Source organism: Grammomys surdaster, unplaced genomic scaffold (genome assembly GCF_004785775.1).
Source record: "Grammomys surdaster isolate TR1022 unplaced genomic scaffold, NIH_TR_1.0 1162, whole genome shotgun sequence".
In the NCBI taxonomy this organism is placed as follows: domain Eukaryota; kingdom Metazoa; phylum Chordata; class Mammalia; order Rodentia; family Muridae; genus Grammomys; species Grammomys surdaster.
The window spans coordinates 315,136-335,365 of NW_021605581.1; the positions used below are offsets into that span (position 1 = coordinate 315,136).

Here is a 20,230-nt window from a genome sequence, read left to right on the forward strand (position 1 = left end):
TGGAGAGAGAGAGAGAGAGAGAGAGAGAGAGAGAGAGAGAGAGAGAGAGAGAGAGAGAGAGAGAGGGAGAGGGCGGGAGGGAGGGAGGGAGGGAGGGAGGAAAGGAAAGAGAACAGAGTTGTTTCGGAATAACACATCCAAAATGATTTAAGAAAAAGATGATTTCTACAAATATATTCAAAATAAAATGTTAAACATGTTTAAATGGGAAAATGCAGTTAAACAAGAAAACAACCACCAAATGTTTAGCAGCAAATGAGAAAGTGCTACTGGAAGAGCCAAGAGCTGAGGAAGCCAGCACACCTCACTGAGGAGAGGCCAGCCCAACAAGCTGCACACACTTGTTCACAGTATGGACTCCTGCTGAGGAACCTGCTGAAGAGTTCCTCTAGCACCCACTTCTGTGTAACTTTGCCAGACTAACCTGAAAACATGAACAAAGACACTCCAGTGGCCGAGCAAGTGACACAGTCTCACCTGAATTATCTTCTCGCCCGGCTAATATATCTGCACCAACCATGGTCCCTACACCCAGCAGACAGACAAACACAGCAATGAAGTGGATCACTTTGTATCTTGCCCGGAGAATAAACCAGGAGAGAGCCATCAAAACAGGAATCCCAAAGCAATCCAAGAGCTGCAGGGAAAGAAAAGCAAGCAGCCTCAGCCATCTCAGCAGTATAATTGAGTGCTAACAAGAGAAAGCACTTAGGGAACATTTGTTATTGCTGAATGCAAGCACTTACCTGAGCTGACTCATTTACACAGTCCCTCTGTGAGACTGGGACTGCAAGCCTGTTTTAGATGTGCACACAAAAACCCAAAGGCTAACGAGAGATTAGTTGCCCCAAATCATATGGTTAAAAGTCAGGCTGGGGATGAAGCTCAATTAATAGAGTGTTTGTCTAGCAGGCACAAAGCCCTGGGTTTGGTCTCTAGTACTGTACAAAACAGTACTGTAGAGGTAGAGGCAGGAGGACTAGGAGTTCAAGGTCATCTTTGACTATATAGCAAACTCTAGACCAGCCTAGGACACATCAGACCTTCCTCAAAACAAAGCCGCTCAAAGGCTAAATCTGATCATTCTACTCAGGAGCCTCTGCTTTCCCCTCTGTGTTTATCTTTAAATTCAGAAGGCAGAGTTTCCTTCCAGTACATCCATTTATGCCGCCAACAGATATTTATTAAGCATGTCCAGTGTCCAGGACTCTGTACAAGGGTTTGGGTGTTCAGCTCTAGTATTAAAGTGCTTGCCTGGTAAGCACAGGGCTGTGGGGTGTACATCATAGAAATATGATGGAATAGAAAATTAAACAAGATGGAAGCCCTGCCCTGAGGAACACAGACATGAAATTAGAAATCACAAAGTCGCCGGGTGTTGGTGGCACATGCCTTTAATCCCAGCACTTGGGAGGCAGAGGCAGGCGGATTTCTGAGTTCAAGAGTTCGAGGCTAGCCTGGTCTACAGAGTGAGTTCCAGGACAGCCAGGACTACACAGAGAAACCCTGTCTTGAAAAAAAAACCGAAACAACAACAACAACACACACACACACAAAGAAATCACAAAGTCCAATATTTTACTGTAACTGACCAAAGTGCTACCAAGTACAGGTTACAGTAAGGCAACAAACAGACACCATCTCCCAGACAGAGAGAGCTCAGCTCTGCCGTGTGAGACATGCTTGCTCCCAGCACAGATTCCTGTTTATTTTTAGCATATGTTCCTCCATCATTTGGGGTCCATAAGCTATTTGCTGTATCCCTCATAACTGCTCTTCTTATCAAAGAGGGACAAGGAGTATTCAAACTATAGCAAATCCAAAATCAATGGCAAGATAGGAAAGAAGAGAGAATTCAGTTACTCAGTTCTTAATTTGACATTGTGTGTGTGTGTGTGTGTGTGTGTTTGTGTGTGTGTGGTGTGTGTGTGTGTGTGTGTGTGCATGTTCAAAAATACATTGGAAAAAGTTTTAATTTGCAGATGGATGTGTAGGCCAGAAGAGAGTGTTGAATCTCCTGGAGCTGGAGTTGCAGGCAATTCTGAGCCACCTGATGTACACACTGGAGACAACTCCTGTTAGCTGCAGGGCAGCAGGCATTCTTAACCATGGAGCAATCTCTGCAACTCCTGAAGGATAATTCTTGATGCATTAAAGTATATTCAGGAATAAAATGTAAATATATGCCATACACTATTGTCGTGAAATGTCCATGCTCAGTCTGTGGGGTTTTAAGTTTGCTCCTAGTTTCCTCCATGTCTGTTAAGTCATGGGCAAAATGACTGTTAAGACAGCCTTAAGCCCCCCAGCAGTCTGTGGGATCCCAACTAAAGCAGTTTATTGCTTGTTTTGATGGCAATGTCATCACTGGCAGCCAGCATACCATCAGTAGTCATGGGCCTGCCATGTTACTTACTCTTTAGTCTCCCTGAGCTTCCTTGAGCATAACTGAATATGAAACCACTAAACAATGTCCTGGAAGACACCAGTGGAGTCTAGCCATAACAGCTTAACACGGTCAAAGCTAGTCTATCTTTTAGAACCCTGGATGGGGCCATGACCTTGAGAGAGTTGCTTATGTCATGGGAAGAACCACAGAGGCTTCATCCCAAACTCTATCACTGAATAATCTCCAGCCAGCCAGTCTCTGAGCCAAAACACAAAATGCTTCGACCAGATCTAATGATCTCAGGTTCTACCCACTCTGAAATGCCACCATTTCTTGTCTGACATCTGTCACCTTGGGTGTATCTACAGGAACTTCCTTTCTGAATGTTTTCTTGGTGGGGGTAGGGGGTGGGGGGGAGTTCGTTCGTTTATTTTTGATACTTTCAGTTCCAAAAGTTTCATTTATTATAAGGTTTTATTTAATTATCATATTGTCACTGTGAACAGAGTACTGCATACCTTCATATAGGAGGGACCTGGATATAAAAATGAGTTTGACCAGATTAGAGGCACAATCATTTATCTAGTCTATGATCACACTGGAAAACACTGACTTTCACCAAGCCTTGCCTTTTCAAAGTAAAACATGTTTCATTTCACCTTGATTTATTGATAGTTTCTAGAATTTGAAGATCTAAAGAATATATCTGTGTTAGGATAGTGAGAAAAATGAAACCTCAACAAGATATCGTGGTTAAGACTCAGTGGTTAAGAGTACTGGATGGTCTTCAAGAGGATCAGGGTTCAATTCCCAGCATTCATGTGGCTCACAAAAATCTGTAACTGCAATTGCAGGGGATCTGGTGCTCTTTTGTGACCACCAGGCACGTATATGTGTTACAGAAATACACACACACATACACACAGGTAAAACAGTAATACACAGGGCAAGAGAGATGGCTTCAAAGTTAAGAGTAGTTGGTGTTCTTGCAGAGGACCCAGGTTTGGGTCCCTGCATCCACATGAAGGCTCACAACTGTCTGTAGTTCCAGTTCCAGGGAGTTTGGCACCCTCTTCTTACCTCTGAGGGCATTAGGCAATCTACATGGTATATACCCAAACATGCAGTCAAAAGATTCACACACACACACTAAAAACACAAAAATACATAAAATAAAATTTAACTTAATAAAAATTGAAAGAGGAGGGTCAGGGTGAGTGCAGCTCAGTGAGTAGAGTGTTTGCCGGGCAAGCATAAAGCCTTGAGTTCAATCCCTAGCTAGTGTTGCACAAAACGAATGTGGCAGAGTATACCTGCAGTCACAGCACTTGGGAGGTGGAGGCAGGAAGACCAGAAGTTCAGGATCGCTCTCAGTTACAATGGAGACCAACCTGGAACACACAAGGCCCTGTCTCAAAAATTTCTAAAAAAAAAAAAAAAAAAAAAAAAAAAGCTATAGGAACCAGGCATAGTGGCTCCTACCTGTAATCCTAGCCCTTGTGGTTTGGGTTTGGGGGTGGGAGTAGGTAGCTGAAGTCGTGGGATTGTGAGTTCAGTACACAGTGAGTTGAGTACCAGGCTATCCGGGGACATATAGCAAGACCTTTTGTTGAGAGACAGAAGAGTTACAGAATCACTGAACCCTGAATGACCCATCAGACACTTACAGAACATTGGTTGCTATGTTGTTAAGTCACATGTTAACATGTTGTTAAGGCAAGACCGTGCCGTGTCTCATCCTTCACGAACACTAAGACAACTGGACTCAGTCTTTCTCAACAATACAAAGTGAAGACATAATGCTATGAAGGAATATTTTCCTTTCAACACAGCAAGAATAAAGCCTATAATGGGCTGGTGAGACGGTTCCATGGGTGAAGGTGCTGGCTGGGCAAGCTGGGAGGCCCAAGTTCAACCCTCAGAACTCGTGCGTGTAAAGGTGGAAGGAATGAACTGACCCCATACAGATGTCTCCTGAGCGCCACACAGGAACCATGGCACACTCACACACACAGTAATAACAGTAATGAATTTTAAAGTAAAGCTATGAAGGAATAGGGACAAGAGTTTCACTGTTGTTGACACCTCTCCCTGGTATGTCCAGCAGATCCATCAGTGGGTTTCTATGTCCTGCTTGGCTTGCAAACCTCCACCTTTGCAGTACAAAGCCATACTTCCTTCTGAGTCAAATGCACATCAGAACTCCTGTCAAGATCACGACAGCAAGTGCAAGCTAAATATTTACACTTATTTTGCTCAGCACTGTTCAGATCTGCTATAGTGTAAGAAACTTAGAAAGAGATTAACGTGCATATGCTGTCAGTGATTTCAGAAGATGTGAGTCTGCAGAGCATACGCTGTACTGGAAAGCACCTATCATCCCCTGTGTTCAGGGCTTAGTGGAATGCACAGCTTTGCAATAAAATTAGATAAACTTATACGAGTACATTCCTCTTCTCTAGGAAGCATAAAAGCCAAAATGTCCAAATCCTCTCTTACCTGGACACTGGTCAGAGTTGTGTACTGGTACGCTCTGACAATCAGATAATTGGCTTCCACATCAGCAAGCCCCAAGAGAGTATACTTCCACCATTTTCTTCTCAAAATCTCCAGAAGGTTATCACTGCCTGGTTGAGAAAAAGCTGGGTAAGTAGAAGTGACACACATCAATCTGTAGACCAGAAAGTCAAAACAAGGGTCTGCTGTGTATTTCAAATGTGGCCTGTCAAGTCAGGCGGTGGTGGCGCACACCTTTAATCCCAGCATTAAATCTGGGAGGCAGACGGATTTCTGAGTTCGAGGCCAGCCTGGTCTACCGAGTGAGTTCCAGGACAGCCAGGGCTACACAGAGAAACCCTGTCTTAAAAACAAAACAAAACAAAACAAAAAACAACAACAACAAAAAAATGTGGCCTGTCCTGATTTCAACTACCCAGAGGCCAGACATTTGTGCCATCACCACCAAGTTCGCCTAGTAGGAAGCTGGAGACTACACAGCTAAGCAAGGAAAGCACCAGGGAGAGACCCGGTGAAAAACAGTAGGACACAAATAAGAAATTCAGGACTGGGGATGGGGCTCAGTTGGTAGGGTGACTGCCTAACTTGCAGAGTCCTCGGTTTCATCCCCAGCACCACATAGACCCGGCACAGTGATACACAGCTGTAATCAGGAGGTAAAGATGGGATGACCAGCAGTTCAAGGTCATACATGGGGAATTAAAGGCCAGCCTGAGACGTAAGACCCTGTCTCAAACAATAATAATAAATAACATATCCGTCTGTGAGCACGACTAAAGCCATTCCTGGCAAGTCACAGACTATTCTGGAAAAGAAAATGTTTTGACAAACTAATTGGTTATCAAACCCCCTAGCATGAGTTTCTTTGACGAAAGCACAGCAAGGTCATTCTTTAGAAAAAGACATACTTTCAAGTGAAATTCGAGCCAGTGATAAACTTGGGGAAAGCCTTAGTGGCACCACGAGTGAATGTTTGTTAACCACTACACACACCACGATTCTCTTGCTTTAAATTAAATAGGATTTACTCATCTCTGGATTCACAGGAGATCAAGAGCTGGCACATATATTGGGAAGGCTTTGTGGTAAGATAATCTATAAAGAAATAGCAGGGCACGGTGGTACAAGCGTTTAATCCCAGCACTCAGCAGGTAGAGGAGGCTGGATCTCTATGAGTGCAAAGCCAGTTTGGTCTTCACAAAGGAGCTCCAAACCAGCCCGGGATGTATGGTTGAGAACAGAAATAAATGAAAGGAAGGAAGGGAGGGAGGTAAGGAAAGAGGGAGGGCAGGAGGGAAGAAGGAGAAAGGAAGGGGAAAAGGGAGCAAAAGAGGAAGGAAGGAGGGAGGAAGGGAGGGGAGGAGGGGAGGAAAGAAAGAACTGAGAGGCAAAATAAACCTTTGCTTCCTTAAGTTGCCTTTGTCAGATATTTTATCTCAGAAATGAAATCCATATTGCAACCAAATGGCTATCACTTCTTGGCATTTCGGCTAAGATCAAGAACATTAACCAAATAACTAAAGTAGTATAAAATAAGGTAGAAAAGACTTCATTTGCTACCTGGAACAGAACAATCTGGAAAAATGGCTGAAACAACGGGCCATTGCTCTTAACAACCGGCTGACTGCCTGGCGGGCTTCCTGGTGTCGGAGTCTTTATTCCAGAAAGATTCCTGCATCGTAAAATTCCAGCTACCAAGAACATCCTGAAAATCCAGATTGGGTCCTCAACACATGACAGGAAAGCACACGACAGCAGTGGCTTCAAGGGACCACGCTGATGTATTTGTGAATCACACTGTCTTCCTGAAGGTGAGTGCCTCCAAAGGAATGAAGAGTCCAAAGCTATCACAAGTAAGCTACTTCTGCCCAACCTCAAGATCTAGAGATCTAGAGGTCTAGAGATCTTGCCAACTAAGGTACCTTAACGCATTTCTCCACTCTCACAACTGGCTTCGATTTCCTTGTGGTGATAACAACTAATAGTAATAACGTTAATAGCCAGATCTGGTGGCTATAATCCCAACTACTCAAGAGGCTGAGGCAGGAGAGTTAAAAGTTCAAGAACAGCTTGGTAAGTTATTTACAACAACTATTTTAAAACTTACAAAGGGCTACAGAGCAGAGTTCAGATAACAGAACCCAGGGAAAAAGCGACAACAAGCATACATGCCTGTGACCACAACTCCGAAGTAGGTGGAGTCAGGGGGATCTCTGGGGCTTAAAAATACAGATCTAAGTTCAGGGGGGCACCCTGCCTCAAAAACAGGAGAGTACTGCAAAAAAGAACAGCCAATGCTTTTGTCTAGCCTCTATGCACGCCCCAACACACATGCATACAGAGACACACATGGACCCACACAGCGTGTAATAAGTAAAGATGTAAAAAGAGGACTGAGAACAACACTGTAAGTTCAATCCCTAGTACCTTGGAAGGAAAAGAGGGAGAGAAGGAGGGAGGAAGGCAGGGAAAGAGGGAAGGAGAGAAGGAGGGAGGGAGTTATAAATCTTGCCTTATAGGAACAACACTGATCCCCTTAGCAGGTAACAAACATATTAGTGGTTTTACACAATGGAAATGGAAATACTGAACCCTCCTAGTTGGTCTAGGTTCCACACACACACACACACACACACACACACACACTCAAACATACACACACATACACACATGTACACAAGACAACATACACATGTAAAAAAAGAAAAACACATTTATAGAACGATGATTCCCACATGTGACATACCAGATTGAAATGCCAGCATCACGGTGTAAACCAGGAACAGCAAGCAGTAGTTGATGAAACTCTGAAGCATGGGTGTGTTCACTCTGTACTTTTCTGCCAAATACTGGCTGGTGATGGCCGTGCCACAAATACACAAAGACAGCATCTGGCCCAGGGCTATGGTCTTCAAAATATCCCTAGAAAATAAGAAGGAACTCAGATTGACTTGGAAGAACCTATAATTCACACATACATACACTTAAACACAATACAAATTATTGTGGAAATATGAATTATTGTTTTGTTCTAATAATATCCTAAATAATTATTCCTTATTTCCTCATGCATGTGTGTACAACATGTATGTATAATATGTCTGTATGTATAAGTGTGTTTGTACATTCATGTGTGGAGGTCAGAGGACAACCCTGGGTTTCCATCTTCCCGTTTCAACTTTGTGAACAGGGTTCACCAATGTGTACTTCAGGACCCCACAAGCTTCAAAGATTCTCCTGTCTCTACCTCCCATCTCCTGCAGAAACACTGGGATTGCAGACGTCCACTACCAGCTTTCCATGGGTTCTGGACACCTGACATAAAATTTGAATTCTTTATTGAATGAAGCTTCAAATAAACCTAACTTGTCGGTCTTTCCAATCAGATTGCAGGATATGATTAACAGGAAAACCATTACAAAGAGAAAATCCTGGATTACCCTCAGTACCTCAAAAATAAACAACAAAAAATCACACGAATATCAAAGGCTTAAACATTTAAAAATGCAGCCACAGACATACTATAAAAACATAGAAGAGTTTTTAAATAAGTTACTGCATTTAGTTACTGTGTGCGTGCATGCTCACTCAAACATCTGTGGAGGCCAGGGAGTAACTTGCAGGAAATCTATTCACTCCTACCATGTGGGTCTGGAAACTGAATTCAAGTCACTCAGTTTAGCAGCAAGCACCTTTATCCAGTGAGCCCGTCCACCAGCCCCTAAGGATTTTTTTTAAATATTGACTGCTGTGTCCTGTGGGTGTGGCCTGTGCCTTGTGTAGCCTTCCTGAACAAGGGGCTCTGTAGTTGGGAGGCCGCTGCCCTTTCCTTACAGCTCTCCAGAGTCGCCTTCTCTCTCCCCAAACCCTGCCTCCACACTAAAACAGTCACTTTTTAAATTCCGATTTAATGGAATCACTCCCTGTCTAAGGCCTTAAGTGGGTCCCCTCTGCCCTCACATGAGAGCCCAACTTAAAATGGCTGATAAGGCCACCACTGTCTGAACTCTGTACCCAGCTCCAGTTAAATCTAAAGGTGTTCTTCCCCATAGCTTACTTAACTGTCAATTTTTCCTTTTTGTTTTTCTTTTCTTCCCCCCTGAGAAAGGACTCATGTAGCCCAGACTGCCTCAAACATACTATGGTATAGGATGCCCTTGAGCTTCTGATCCTCCTGCCTCTACTCCCCAGGGCAGGGATTGCAGGCAAGCAGTGTTTTATGAAGCCCTATGGATAGAATTCAGGGATTCTTGAATGTTAAGCAGGCATTCTAGCAACTGAGCCACACCCCCAGCCTCAACTGCTAAAATTTCTTGCAGAACACTTAGCATATAACAAAGGTGTCTGCAGTGTGTTGGTTCCAGGACCTGCTGCAGATGTCAAGTTCAGTAAAGACTGAGTCTGTTTTATAAAATAGTGTAACTAACACCCTCCATGTGTTAAATCACCTCCAGATCTATAATGCCTATTATAATGTCAGCGCCATGTGAATAATTGCTGGTATGTGCCGTTCAGGGTCTGATGCCAGGCGATCTGCACATGCTCAGTGCAGAAGTGATTTTTTTTTTCTAAATTCTTTCAAACAAAGTTGGTTGAGTCCATAGGGGTAAGTGTACAGATATGGAAAGGCAAGCCTCTAAGTGTACATCCAGTATGTACTGCCTACCTGGGACTTTAAGGGATTATTAGCAAAACCAACTCAGCTCTCTCATGGTTCTCCCTGATTACTGGACCTTCCTAACAGGTAAGTACTTTCCAGAACTTGCTATTTATTATTCTGGTACATTTCAGTTAGCATTCATGTCAGCAGTAAAGTGTAACATTCTATCTTGCTCAACGCCGAGAGAATTCTCCCTATTAACCCTTTACTTTCAGCTCTTCCCTTTTTGCCACTGTATAGTGTTTTGCTGTGTGACTCTATCACACGGTCCTCTTTTGTTGACGGATATTTAGGTTAACTTCCAATCTCGTTGTTGTTCTTGTTTTTATAAATAATGCCTCTACGAACACTCTTGCATAGGTTTCCTAATCACGTGTCTGTTTCCTTTTTAGCAGGTGTTACAAATGGGTCACAGATAGGCTAAGAGAGACTCTCCTCAGCACTCTGGGCTGTTGAGAACTCCCTGAGGCTTCCAGAGAGAAGCCTTTTTCCCCCCTGTGGCTTCAGTGTCTCCTGGTAACATAACTGTATGTGTCAGGGGTCACTGTGATGGAGACACTGGTGTTAGGATACAAGCATCTCCCGCTGTGCTAGTTTTGAAGATTCCTCTTCAAAGAGTTATTCTTCCCTATATTTTAATCTATTATGCTTCCCCTCCCCCATCCCCTGGCCAAAAAAAGAACTCAAGAAATCTGTACCCCTCAAAGGAGGGATAATGTCACGGGCTAGTCAATCCCCATTAGACTGTTAAAAGGAGTTTTCACCAAGATGAACATGGAATTGAAAGTGGCTCTCCAGATCTTAGCACATCCCCACACCTTAGCACGACTGACGCCATGATGGAAGTACTATTGAGGCTCTAACACATAATCAGCACCACCTGCCAAAACTAAAACAAAGGCCTAATCCATCAAAGCCTCTGGGAAAGTCTCTAAATGTTAGACTAAACCTTGCCTTTTAACTTCCTAGGTTCTGCTTCTAATTGCTTTTGTTAATTGAAATATGTCAGCCCAGAATATGATTTTTTTTGTGTGTGCTTAAAAGCTCACCCTGAGAAAGCCTGGGGGTGACTCTGGAATTTCAACACCCAATGTAGTTGCTGGCTGGCTAATAAAAACTTTCGACTGGCTTAAACCCATGTCTGAGCAGTCTTCTTTGGTGAATACCCCCCAAGATACGAGTGTAAGTGTTTTTCAGGCATTTCACCTCCACAGGCCCAGGCATGAGCAAGACCTGAGGGAAGCTACCTCTCCTTGCTGAGCTTGGCTCACTGAGGGGCCATGGTTTGCATGGGGTGGGGGGTGGGGGGTGCTGAGGAGGCCCTACCCAGACAAAAGCAACTATGGCGGGTGGCAGCTGGTGAAACTCAAACCCATTAGGTCTTAATGTCCTTCCTACAGTAGCTGACTCATCCCACCAGGTAATGGATTCCCAGATTTGCATCTTCTCTGCACTCTTCCTGGCCTCTCTTGACCACTCCCCACCTTCCTCCCCACCACCTGGGTTGTATAACACAACTTATTTTAGAAGATGTCTTCAAAGTCCCACCCAAGTCTGGCCTCTCTCCTCCCATCACACCCCTTCCTTGAGAAAACTGGCAAGTTGGATATTCACAGAAGAAAGCACAGGAAATCCAATCAACCCCCAAGAAGCTAAACAAACCCAGACGATGGTCCACATCCTATAATAAGCTTGATAGCAATGATACATGTGAAAGAAGTGAGCGTAAGAAATGGAGACGCTGAGCCTGTTCACACACTGCAGAATTCTTCCAGCCCGCTCATTTCTGTAGTCTACAACAGCACTTAAAGTTACAGCAATGCACTTCTGACTGCAGAGCCTAATGACCTCATCTATAATGGAGAGGGGGTGGGGAGCGGGGGAGCCTGAGGTTGGAGGGAGGTGGCAGGAGCTGGAGGTTTAAGAAAAAAGGGAAAATCATGGGAGGGCCTCAGAATGATCTCAGGCCCCACAGGCATGCCGGCATTTTACCAAAGGGGCCTAGTCAGACTCCACACCATACAAAACACTCCCCAGCTAAAGGAAGCTTCTGGAAACAACATGCATCCCGCTGTGGACTACATCCTGTTGGTCTTTTCAAACAGAACCTCCGCTAAAGTGAACTTCAAAGAGCCGGAGGTCCACAGCCTACAAGATGGACTTCCGGTTTCTGCCTGCTCGCTGCGAGAGTAGGGCCTCCAAGAACCCATGGCTTTGGGCAGGAGTGGGAAGGCAGAAAATGGGCTGAGTATTTTACTCTCTGCCACGTTACTGTTTGCGTATTTCTGTGAATTTGAGAACGTAAAACACGAAAGAAAAAGCACTTTATTCTCTTCTTCCAGAAAACTCTAGAGTGCATAGCTTAGTATATCTTCCACTCCAAAAACACCAAAATACAGCTGCATTGCTTTCAAATAAAATTATATTTTCTTTTACTCACTCAGTAGATTCTTTTAAAGTTTTTATTACCACATATTAATCAGACATAACACTAGGTTCATAATGTATTTTGATCATATTTATCCCCATAACCCCCTTAACACCTTCCTCCTCCTAATCAGTTACTTTCCTTCATGCTTTTGTGTCTGTGTGTGTGTGTGTGTGTGTGTGTGTGTGTGTGTAATAACTTAATTAAGGTTAATTACAGGAGTATGGGCAATTTGCTAGTGGCTATATCACCAATGAAAATATTTCTACCTTCCCTAGCAACCATTAACTGTCTACAGCTCCCTTAAGGAAGGATAGGGCCTTGGGAGTCTCTTCCCACCTCATGTGTTGATAGGCCCAATCACGTTCAGGTCTTGTGAATTCACAATTCAGGCTAATCATGGCTGCTATGAGCTCAACAGTGTAAGAGCCATGGTATGCCTGGAAGACAGCATTGCACAACCCTTTGCCCCTTCCCCCAGCTTTTAACATTCTTCTGCCTCACTCAGTAGATTTCTCAGTCAACTGCAGCAAGCCTGAGGAACCTAGGATTTTTTAAAAGATTTTATTTGTTTTATGTATATGAGCACACTATAGCTGTCTTCAGACACACCAGAAGAGGGCATCGGATCCCATTACAGATGGTTGTGAGCCACCATGTGGTTGCTGGGATTTGAACTCAAGGTCTCTGGAAGAGCAATCAGTGCTCTTAACCACTGAGCCATCTCTCCAGTCCTAGAATTGTTTTTAATATAAATAAAAGCTGAAAGACATCTATGGAGTGTAGTTTCGTTGGGGAGATTGAAACCCCTAGTTTACCTACTACCTGTAAAGGAATACTCATTCACCCCAGCACAAACCTGAAGTGTGAATATTCAGGTTTCATGATTTACACATAGGCTACCCAGTTCCATTCCAGGAGCATTTAAATTATATTATAAACACGTTCAATTAACTCAAGTAGATTTTCTCTACACAGCATGATTGATGGTTGACCTTCATTGCCAATAAAAATGAATTTAGAGTTAGCATGAAAACACACCTTTGGGTATGTATATGAGTCTTTCCAGAAAGGTTTGGTGGAAGAAGGTAGATTCTCTTTGGATGAGGAGAGCGCCATTCCGAAGACTGAATAAAGGGGAGAAAGTGAGCACGAAGCCAGTGTGCACGGCTCTGCCTCTTAACTCTAGGTGCCACGTTGTGCTTCACTGAGAGCTCAGCTATGGTGTTGACGAGTACAGCTCTAGCCCAGCACCTTACGATTTTTAATGGGTTATAAACCACCTAACACTTCTGTGAAGTTGCCAGAGCCCTGAGATCCTCTATTCCAATGGAGCTAAATGCTAAGGTACAAGGATGTTGGGAAAGTGGCTCATTTCAGACCTGGAGTAGGGAGTGAACAAAACAAGTCTGAGCCATCTTTTCACAGCAAAACACAAGCGGTCTGAGATGCAGCCGACAGAACAAAACATTCTAGTTACAGTAAGGATATCTTAATGGGCCAAAACACATATAGGTACAGGAAGGATGTTGCAGTGAACTGAGACACATAACTGTCTGAATCTAGGACTTAACAGCAAGCACCAATTTTAAAGGGGTACTCCTTGGCCCTGGAAAGACTCATTACTTAAAAACTAGTAATGAGAAGAAGCAAGAAAATATTGCCCTAACTTTTCTATCCAAATGATAAATCATGAGGTGACCAAAGGGTTGGTGGAGTAGAGTTTGTAGAAACCCTGGGAAATTAATGAAGATGAAATACAGAAACATGATCACTTCATTGGTGCCCCTTTGAGAAGCCCCACGCCCATCTCTCTGGTGTGTTTTACTTTCTTCCCAAGTACCTATCTGTCTCTTGCTTTAAAAACTCCATTTTATAAATTCTACTCTGCATCTTATTCATTCATCCTAAAATTATTTTCTGCCACAAAGTCAAGAGTCAAAATCCTTAAAAGATTAAAAAAAAAAAAAAAAAAAAAAAAAAAACACTTGAGCTGAGCAGTATTTCCACCTGCGGCACCAGACTGTAAGAGTATGAGAAAGGTTCAGGAAGTAGAGCTCTACCACTCGGGACTTGCCCAGCAGCCTCAGATCTTCTCTCTCTTACTATGGTTTTACAGGCTAGATGCCATGCCCAGCAAGCAAGTACAGGGCTTCTAGGAATCTGAACTCTGGTCTTCCTGCTTATACAGCAATGATTTAACTGCTGATCCACCTCCTCGGCCCCACAGTGACTTGTACTACACTCTTTAATGATGCCAGATAGCAACAGTGTTAGGACCCAGAGGGATCTTAACAATATGTCACTCTGAAAACAAAGACAAATGGAGATAGAGTCCCTGACCTCATGGATGCACGACACAACAGTGAAGAACAGAAAAGAAACTACAGAGAGTGTGGTGGGTGTGCTCAGAAAGATGGACAGATAGAGAAGGATTTCACAGATTCGAAGAATAAAAAGTTACGTAAGAGAAGAGCTATCGGGATGGGGAGGTAGGTCAGAGCATGAGCATCTGAGCCCAGTCCCCAGAAGACATGTACAGAGTTGGGCATGGTGACACATATGCAACCTCCACTCAAGGAAGGCTACCAGCTCCAGACAGCACAAGCTGTCCTACAGCTCACTAGCAACCCTGGTTGACCTTACACAATTGATCCCCTGCTTCAGCAGCCCAAATGTTGGGATTATAGGTCTGTACACCTACCTTTAAAACTACTTGGTCCTATGGCTAAATTAGCAGGGAAGTAGAGGCCATTCCACAGATACCCATATTCTTTCCTCAAATATGCAAACAGGACACAGGTTAAGAACCTTGAGCTAAACCAGGCAGTGGTAACATATGCCTTTAATCCCAGCACTCAGGAGGCAGAGGAAGGTGGATCTTTATGAGTCTGTGGCCAGCCTAGTTTACAGAGTGAGTTCCAGGACAGCCAAGGCTATACAGAGAGTCCCTGTCTCAAAAAAACAAAACAAAACAAAACAAAAAAAGAACCTTGAGCTAGGGACATTGTCATGGAAGGCTCAATATGGAAGAACCTTTCTCAACTGTAGTGAGAAGGACCAGAGGCTCTGGCTTTGAAGATGAGAAGAAGCCAGAGACAAGAAGTGCAGGTGGCTTCTAGAAGTTGGCAACAAAAGACTTGATTCTCAACTAGAGCTTCTGTGAAAGAGTACAGCTCTATCGGTACTAATTTTGGCCCAGTGAGGCTTCTGTTGGTTGGCCTTCTGAGCCACAGAACTGAAAGATAACAAAGTAATGTCGATTTGGCCATTAAACTTAATGAAGATAAAATAACAGGAGACATGATTGTTTTATAAGCCATAATCATAAAGCATGGCTATAGGCTAGGCACGGGGGCACAAGCCTCGCTCGAGAGACAAGGCAAGTAGTTTGTTAGGATAGGAGCAGGTTAACAGACAGAACTAGCTCTGTGAGAGCTAATTTAAAACAGTACGAGTCAGACTACTAGAACTATTTACATTGCTCTTAGTAATTTGCTTAGGAGAAAGATAATCACATCAAATAAAGAGTCTATTAAGTAGCTGCAGGCAAAGTCAATCAGGAGCCACTTTGAATTGAAACACTCAGCACTTACTTGTCAGGGGAGAAATAAAAACCAGGCCTTCAAGCTAGAAACTGAGAAAACAGTTTTATACAAACAAAATTAAACTTGTAAATCTGGTGATTTCTTCTTACACAATAAGTTGTGTGTGAGCCTCAGACAGTCAAAACTATAGAGAGCATGTTAGTATTTTCTCTGCCACTGTACAGTTAAAGAAACGAGGGGCCGTGCCAGCCACCATGCTGAGTTCCCACATACATTAGCTTGCTAGATTTCCACACAACAGTAAGAGTAGACTTTATCTTTGCAAAGCTTACAACATCTAACGTTGTCTAACCACGTTCATATGTCAAAAGTCAAAAGAAGAACACTAGACTAAAGTCCAAAGATGATATTGGAGTCTGTCTTTGTTTTTTCCATTCTGCCCAGCTCAGAAGATAAAATCATGGAGAAGAACAGAAGTAAGAAGAGATAGCAGTTGACAAGATGGCTCTGTGAGTAAAAGCATTTGCTCCAAGCCCTGAGATCCACCCTGAGATCTGCATGGTAGGAGAGAGAACTGACAACCATGACACACACACACACACTTACCAAAAGAGAAAAATAAAAAGGAAAAGACCCAGAACCAGAAATATCAACCTATAAATTCCTACTTCATTTTTGGTTATAATCCTTGTAATCCCATTTTCTACATTGTAACATTGTATACTTTGCTTCTCTTTTACTGGGTCTACAAATGCAGACATTGTCATGGATAATTCTGACTGTTTCCCCCATACTAAGTATCTAGCAATGACAATATAGATAAGCATTATGGGGATGGAGAGATTGCTCAGTGGTTAAGAGCACTGACTGCTCTTGAAGAGGTCCTGAATTCAATTCCTAGAAACCACATGGTGACTCACAACCATCTGTAATGGGATCTGATGCCCTCTTCTGGTGTGTCTGAAGAGAGCAATTGTGTTCTCATATACATAAAATAAATAAATAAATCATTTTTTAAAAAGCACTGGAGAGATGGCTCAGTGGTTAAGAGCACTGACTGCTCTTGAAGAGGTCCTGAATTCAATTCCTAGAAACCACATGGTGACTCACAACCATCTGTAATGGTATCCAATGCCCTCTTCTGGTGTGTCTGAAGAGAGCTACAGTGTACTCATATAAATTACATATATATATGTATATATATGTAATATATTATATATATATCATTATAACTGCTTCGATGTACTGAGTGCACACTACAGAGCACTCATCTATAACTCTACTTCACTTTTAACCCTACAGCCGATTGAGGAAGGTGATCTTTCTGTTCCTATTTGTTGATAAAGATACAGAGATGTGAGGCTGTACTGAAAACACACTACTTTTGACCGTAACAACTGAAAACAGAATCAAACAGTAAGTGACCTTCATGTCCAAATAGATGCAAAGTGCCGTAATGAATAAACCTGTGGGCCAGATATCACATTAAACACTCCTCTGTGTCACCTCAATCTTACTGAAACTCTTTCAGGATAGGGACTAAAGGCCCAGTAACACAGAGACGAGAGACTAAGTTTCAGCCAAAGCCAAGAAATGAAGTCTGTGTTTTCCTACTTTTGCACATAGTCCTTTGATGATCATAATAAAGTATGATGCTGATCCAAAGACCAGCTGTTATGAATGACTCCACGTCTCCAACAATGGGCACTGATGCACAGCCCACCGTGGACACGGTTAACAAATAGTTTGATGCATGGTGTTTTGTAGAAAATAAGAGGGGGCTGGAGAGATGGCTCATGGGGGCTGGAGAGATGGCTCAGTGGTTGGGAGCACTGACTGCTCTTCCAGAGGTCCTGAGTTCAAATCCCAGCAACCACATGGTGGCTCACAACCATCTGTAATGAGATCTGATGTCCTCTACTGGTGTGTCTGAAGACAGCTACAGTGTATTCATATATAATAAATAAATCTTTAAAAAAAAAAAAAGAAAGAAAATAAGAGAGAAGGCCTAAAACCTATCCTGAAAAGACGGTGTGACCCCGAGGCTAGGATGAAGCAGCTCAGGACTAACACGGGATGCCATCTATGCTGCTCTTTCAAGCCTGACCTCTAAGAGTTTCCGGCCCAGAGACAATCCCCAGGCTGCCTCTGCCCACCATCTGGCAGAAGAACTGAGGGCAGACTAACCCTCTTCTCAATAGGCAGCCAGGAAGCCACAGCCCATAAAAACTGTAGCTCTTAAAGCTGCCTGCCAGGCAAGGCTTAATTAAAAGTTTTTGAAAGACTATTTTTTTCCCAAGATATAATTTTACCTGCTTGCAGATTACCAAAACAAAAAGTCATTTTCTTTCCCTCTGATTGGTTGGTGTGGTTTACACTGTAGAATGCAATCTTCAAATAAAGACAATCATCTGGCTTGAAGTTAGAAGCAAGAAGCCCACAGTGGAGGTGGAGCCCAGAGCCCGAGCTTTGTGTGGTGTGGTTTGGGTTCCTGGCTCCAGCTGCCTCTATGGCCTGGCTGTGGTTTGGCAGTGCAGCCCTCCTTCACTCTGCAAAGCAATATACTATTTTTCCATGCCAGTGGTGAGCCAGCTCTCCCTAAGAACCCATCTACCATGCTCATCAAATGCCAGCCAGGCGTCTGAGGACAGCAGAGGTGAGAACCGGATCTCGGCGCTCCTGGGACAGGGCCCAGTGAGACAACTGGGAGGCGCTGGGGAGATTTCCTGTGAGTCACTGGGTCTTGTCCAACCTTTCTTCAGCCATTAGCTTCAAACTAGAAAAACTCTGTCACATTCATCTCTTAAGTCACGTTCAGCTGGCACTGAACCTGCCAGCCCACTGCCCCCTGTGCTCTCAGACCTTTTAAGGGGACTTACACTAACAGACAAGAAGGAAAAGAGCAACAATGGAAAGCTGATGTGTGAGTGTGCACTCACGAGCACACACACATCCCTATACATCACACACACACACCACATACACCATACACACACACAAGCTGTTCAGTCACAGAAACCTCTACAACACGTAGAATGCATTATGTCAGGACTAAAAGACAGCTCAGTCATTACGAGCATTTGCTGTACAACTGTAATGACCCAAGCCGGGACTCCACACAACATAACAAGCCAGGCAATCTGCAAGTGTCTATACCCCAGCTCCAAGGCATCTACACCTTCTTTGGGACTCTGGGTATGTGCACAGACACACACCACACATGCATGTGTATACATACAATCAACATGCATAAATAAATGAAAATTGAAGTGCATATGCTACAGTTCATATATATACATGTATATATATATGTATGAGAATAATGGTACTAGAAGCTAAGTAAGAAGAATATTATGCAAAAAAATGAAAACCATTAACACTCTACAGAAGTTGAAACACAGACAACAAATAAACATACCCAGAATCTACTTCATAAACCAGGCATAATTTTGCTCCTGTAATCCCAGTCTTTGGTAGGAGAATTGCTGTGAGCTTGAAGCCAGCCTGGCCTACATATTCCAGCCTAAAAAGTGAGATCCTTTTTTATTTTATTCTCAAATGAAAAGAATCAGTCTGAGGAAATGGTTCAGGCAACATGATAAGTGCTTTACCTTGAAAGCACAAGGGCACGAGCTCAATCCTTAAAAATCCATATTCAAACAAACAAACAAACAAACAAACAAAAAACAACCTAAAGCCAAATAGTGGCTCATGCTAGAGCTGGGGAGGTATTAAAATAGACAGATCCCTGGGGCTTCATGCCCAGTCAGTCTAGCCTACTTGCTGAATTCCAAGCCTGTGAGACGAATGATAACAAAGGTGGTCCTCTAGCCTCAAAATGTACTCTTATGTGAATACACAGCAAACAGACAGACTCACACACACACATACACACACATATACATGCACATGCATGCACACACATGCACACACTCAAATATCATTGGTAATCAAATATATGTGAATTAAGAAACTTACATTTTATTTAGCTGTTGAAAATGCCAAGTCTGACATCAAGTGTTAGAAAGAACCTCGGTCCACAAGGATCTCACCTGTGTTTAGTAGGGTGTAAATCAGTGTAACTTTAGAAAACAGTTCAATACTGCTTTACAAAGTTCACATTGTACAGCCTGCAAGCCAGCAATCTCCTTCCTAGATGAATGTGTATTTGCATATTTGGTTTGTTCTGCAGTACTGGGCTCAAACCCAGGGCCCTTTGCACAATATACCACTGAGCTGTATTATCTTCCTATAGAAACTTGTGGAAGAATATTCCTAGAAGTCCTATTCACAAGAACAAAACCCTGGAAAATATCCATAAACCTACTGACAGTGATTGCAAGAATGAGCCAAGGAAAGAATGAAGTGTGGTATATTCAAAGGAAAGAGCATTATTAACAGTAATTGTGAGTATTGTCTGGCGTTATAGAACAAATATACTAATTTTATGGTAGATTTCTATTTCAACACGTGAGGTAAAAAGGCTGCAGAGATTGCTCAGCAGTTAAAAGTGCTTGCTACTCTTGCAAAGGGCACAAGTTCAGCTCCAGCTTATAACTGCCTGCAACTCCAACTCCGGGGAATCTGACTCCCTCTTCTAACATCTTAGAGTCTCTGTCTCTCCCTCTCCCTCTCCCTCTCCCTCTCCCTCTCCCTCTCCCTCTCCCTCTCCCCCTCCCTCTCCCTCT

The 20,230-nt window shown here is 43.2% G+C and overlaps 1 protein-coding gene across 1 annotated transcript in view; it reads right to left on the reverse strand.

Annotated features, from left to right (window-relative positions):
* Slc35f2 (solute carrier family 35 member F2) overlaps positions 1 to 20,230 on the reverse strand; it is a 46,167-nt gene that overhangs the window by 11,020 nt on the left and 14,917 nt on the right. Inside the window, exons 2-4 of the mRNA XM_028783623.1 lie at positions 7,653 to 7,828; positions 4,889 to 5,016; positions 478 to 637 (exon numbers count right to left, since the gene is read on the reverse strand). Of these exons, the coding sequence (XP_028639456.1) occupies positions 478 to 637; positions 4,889 to 5,016; positions 7,653 to 7,828 (464 nt within the window). The remainder of the gene's footprint in view (positions 1 to 477; positions 638 to 4,888; positions 5,017 to 7,652; positions 7,829 to 20,230) is intronic.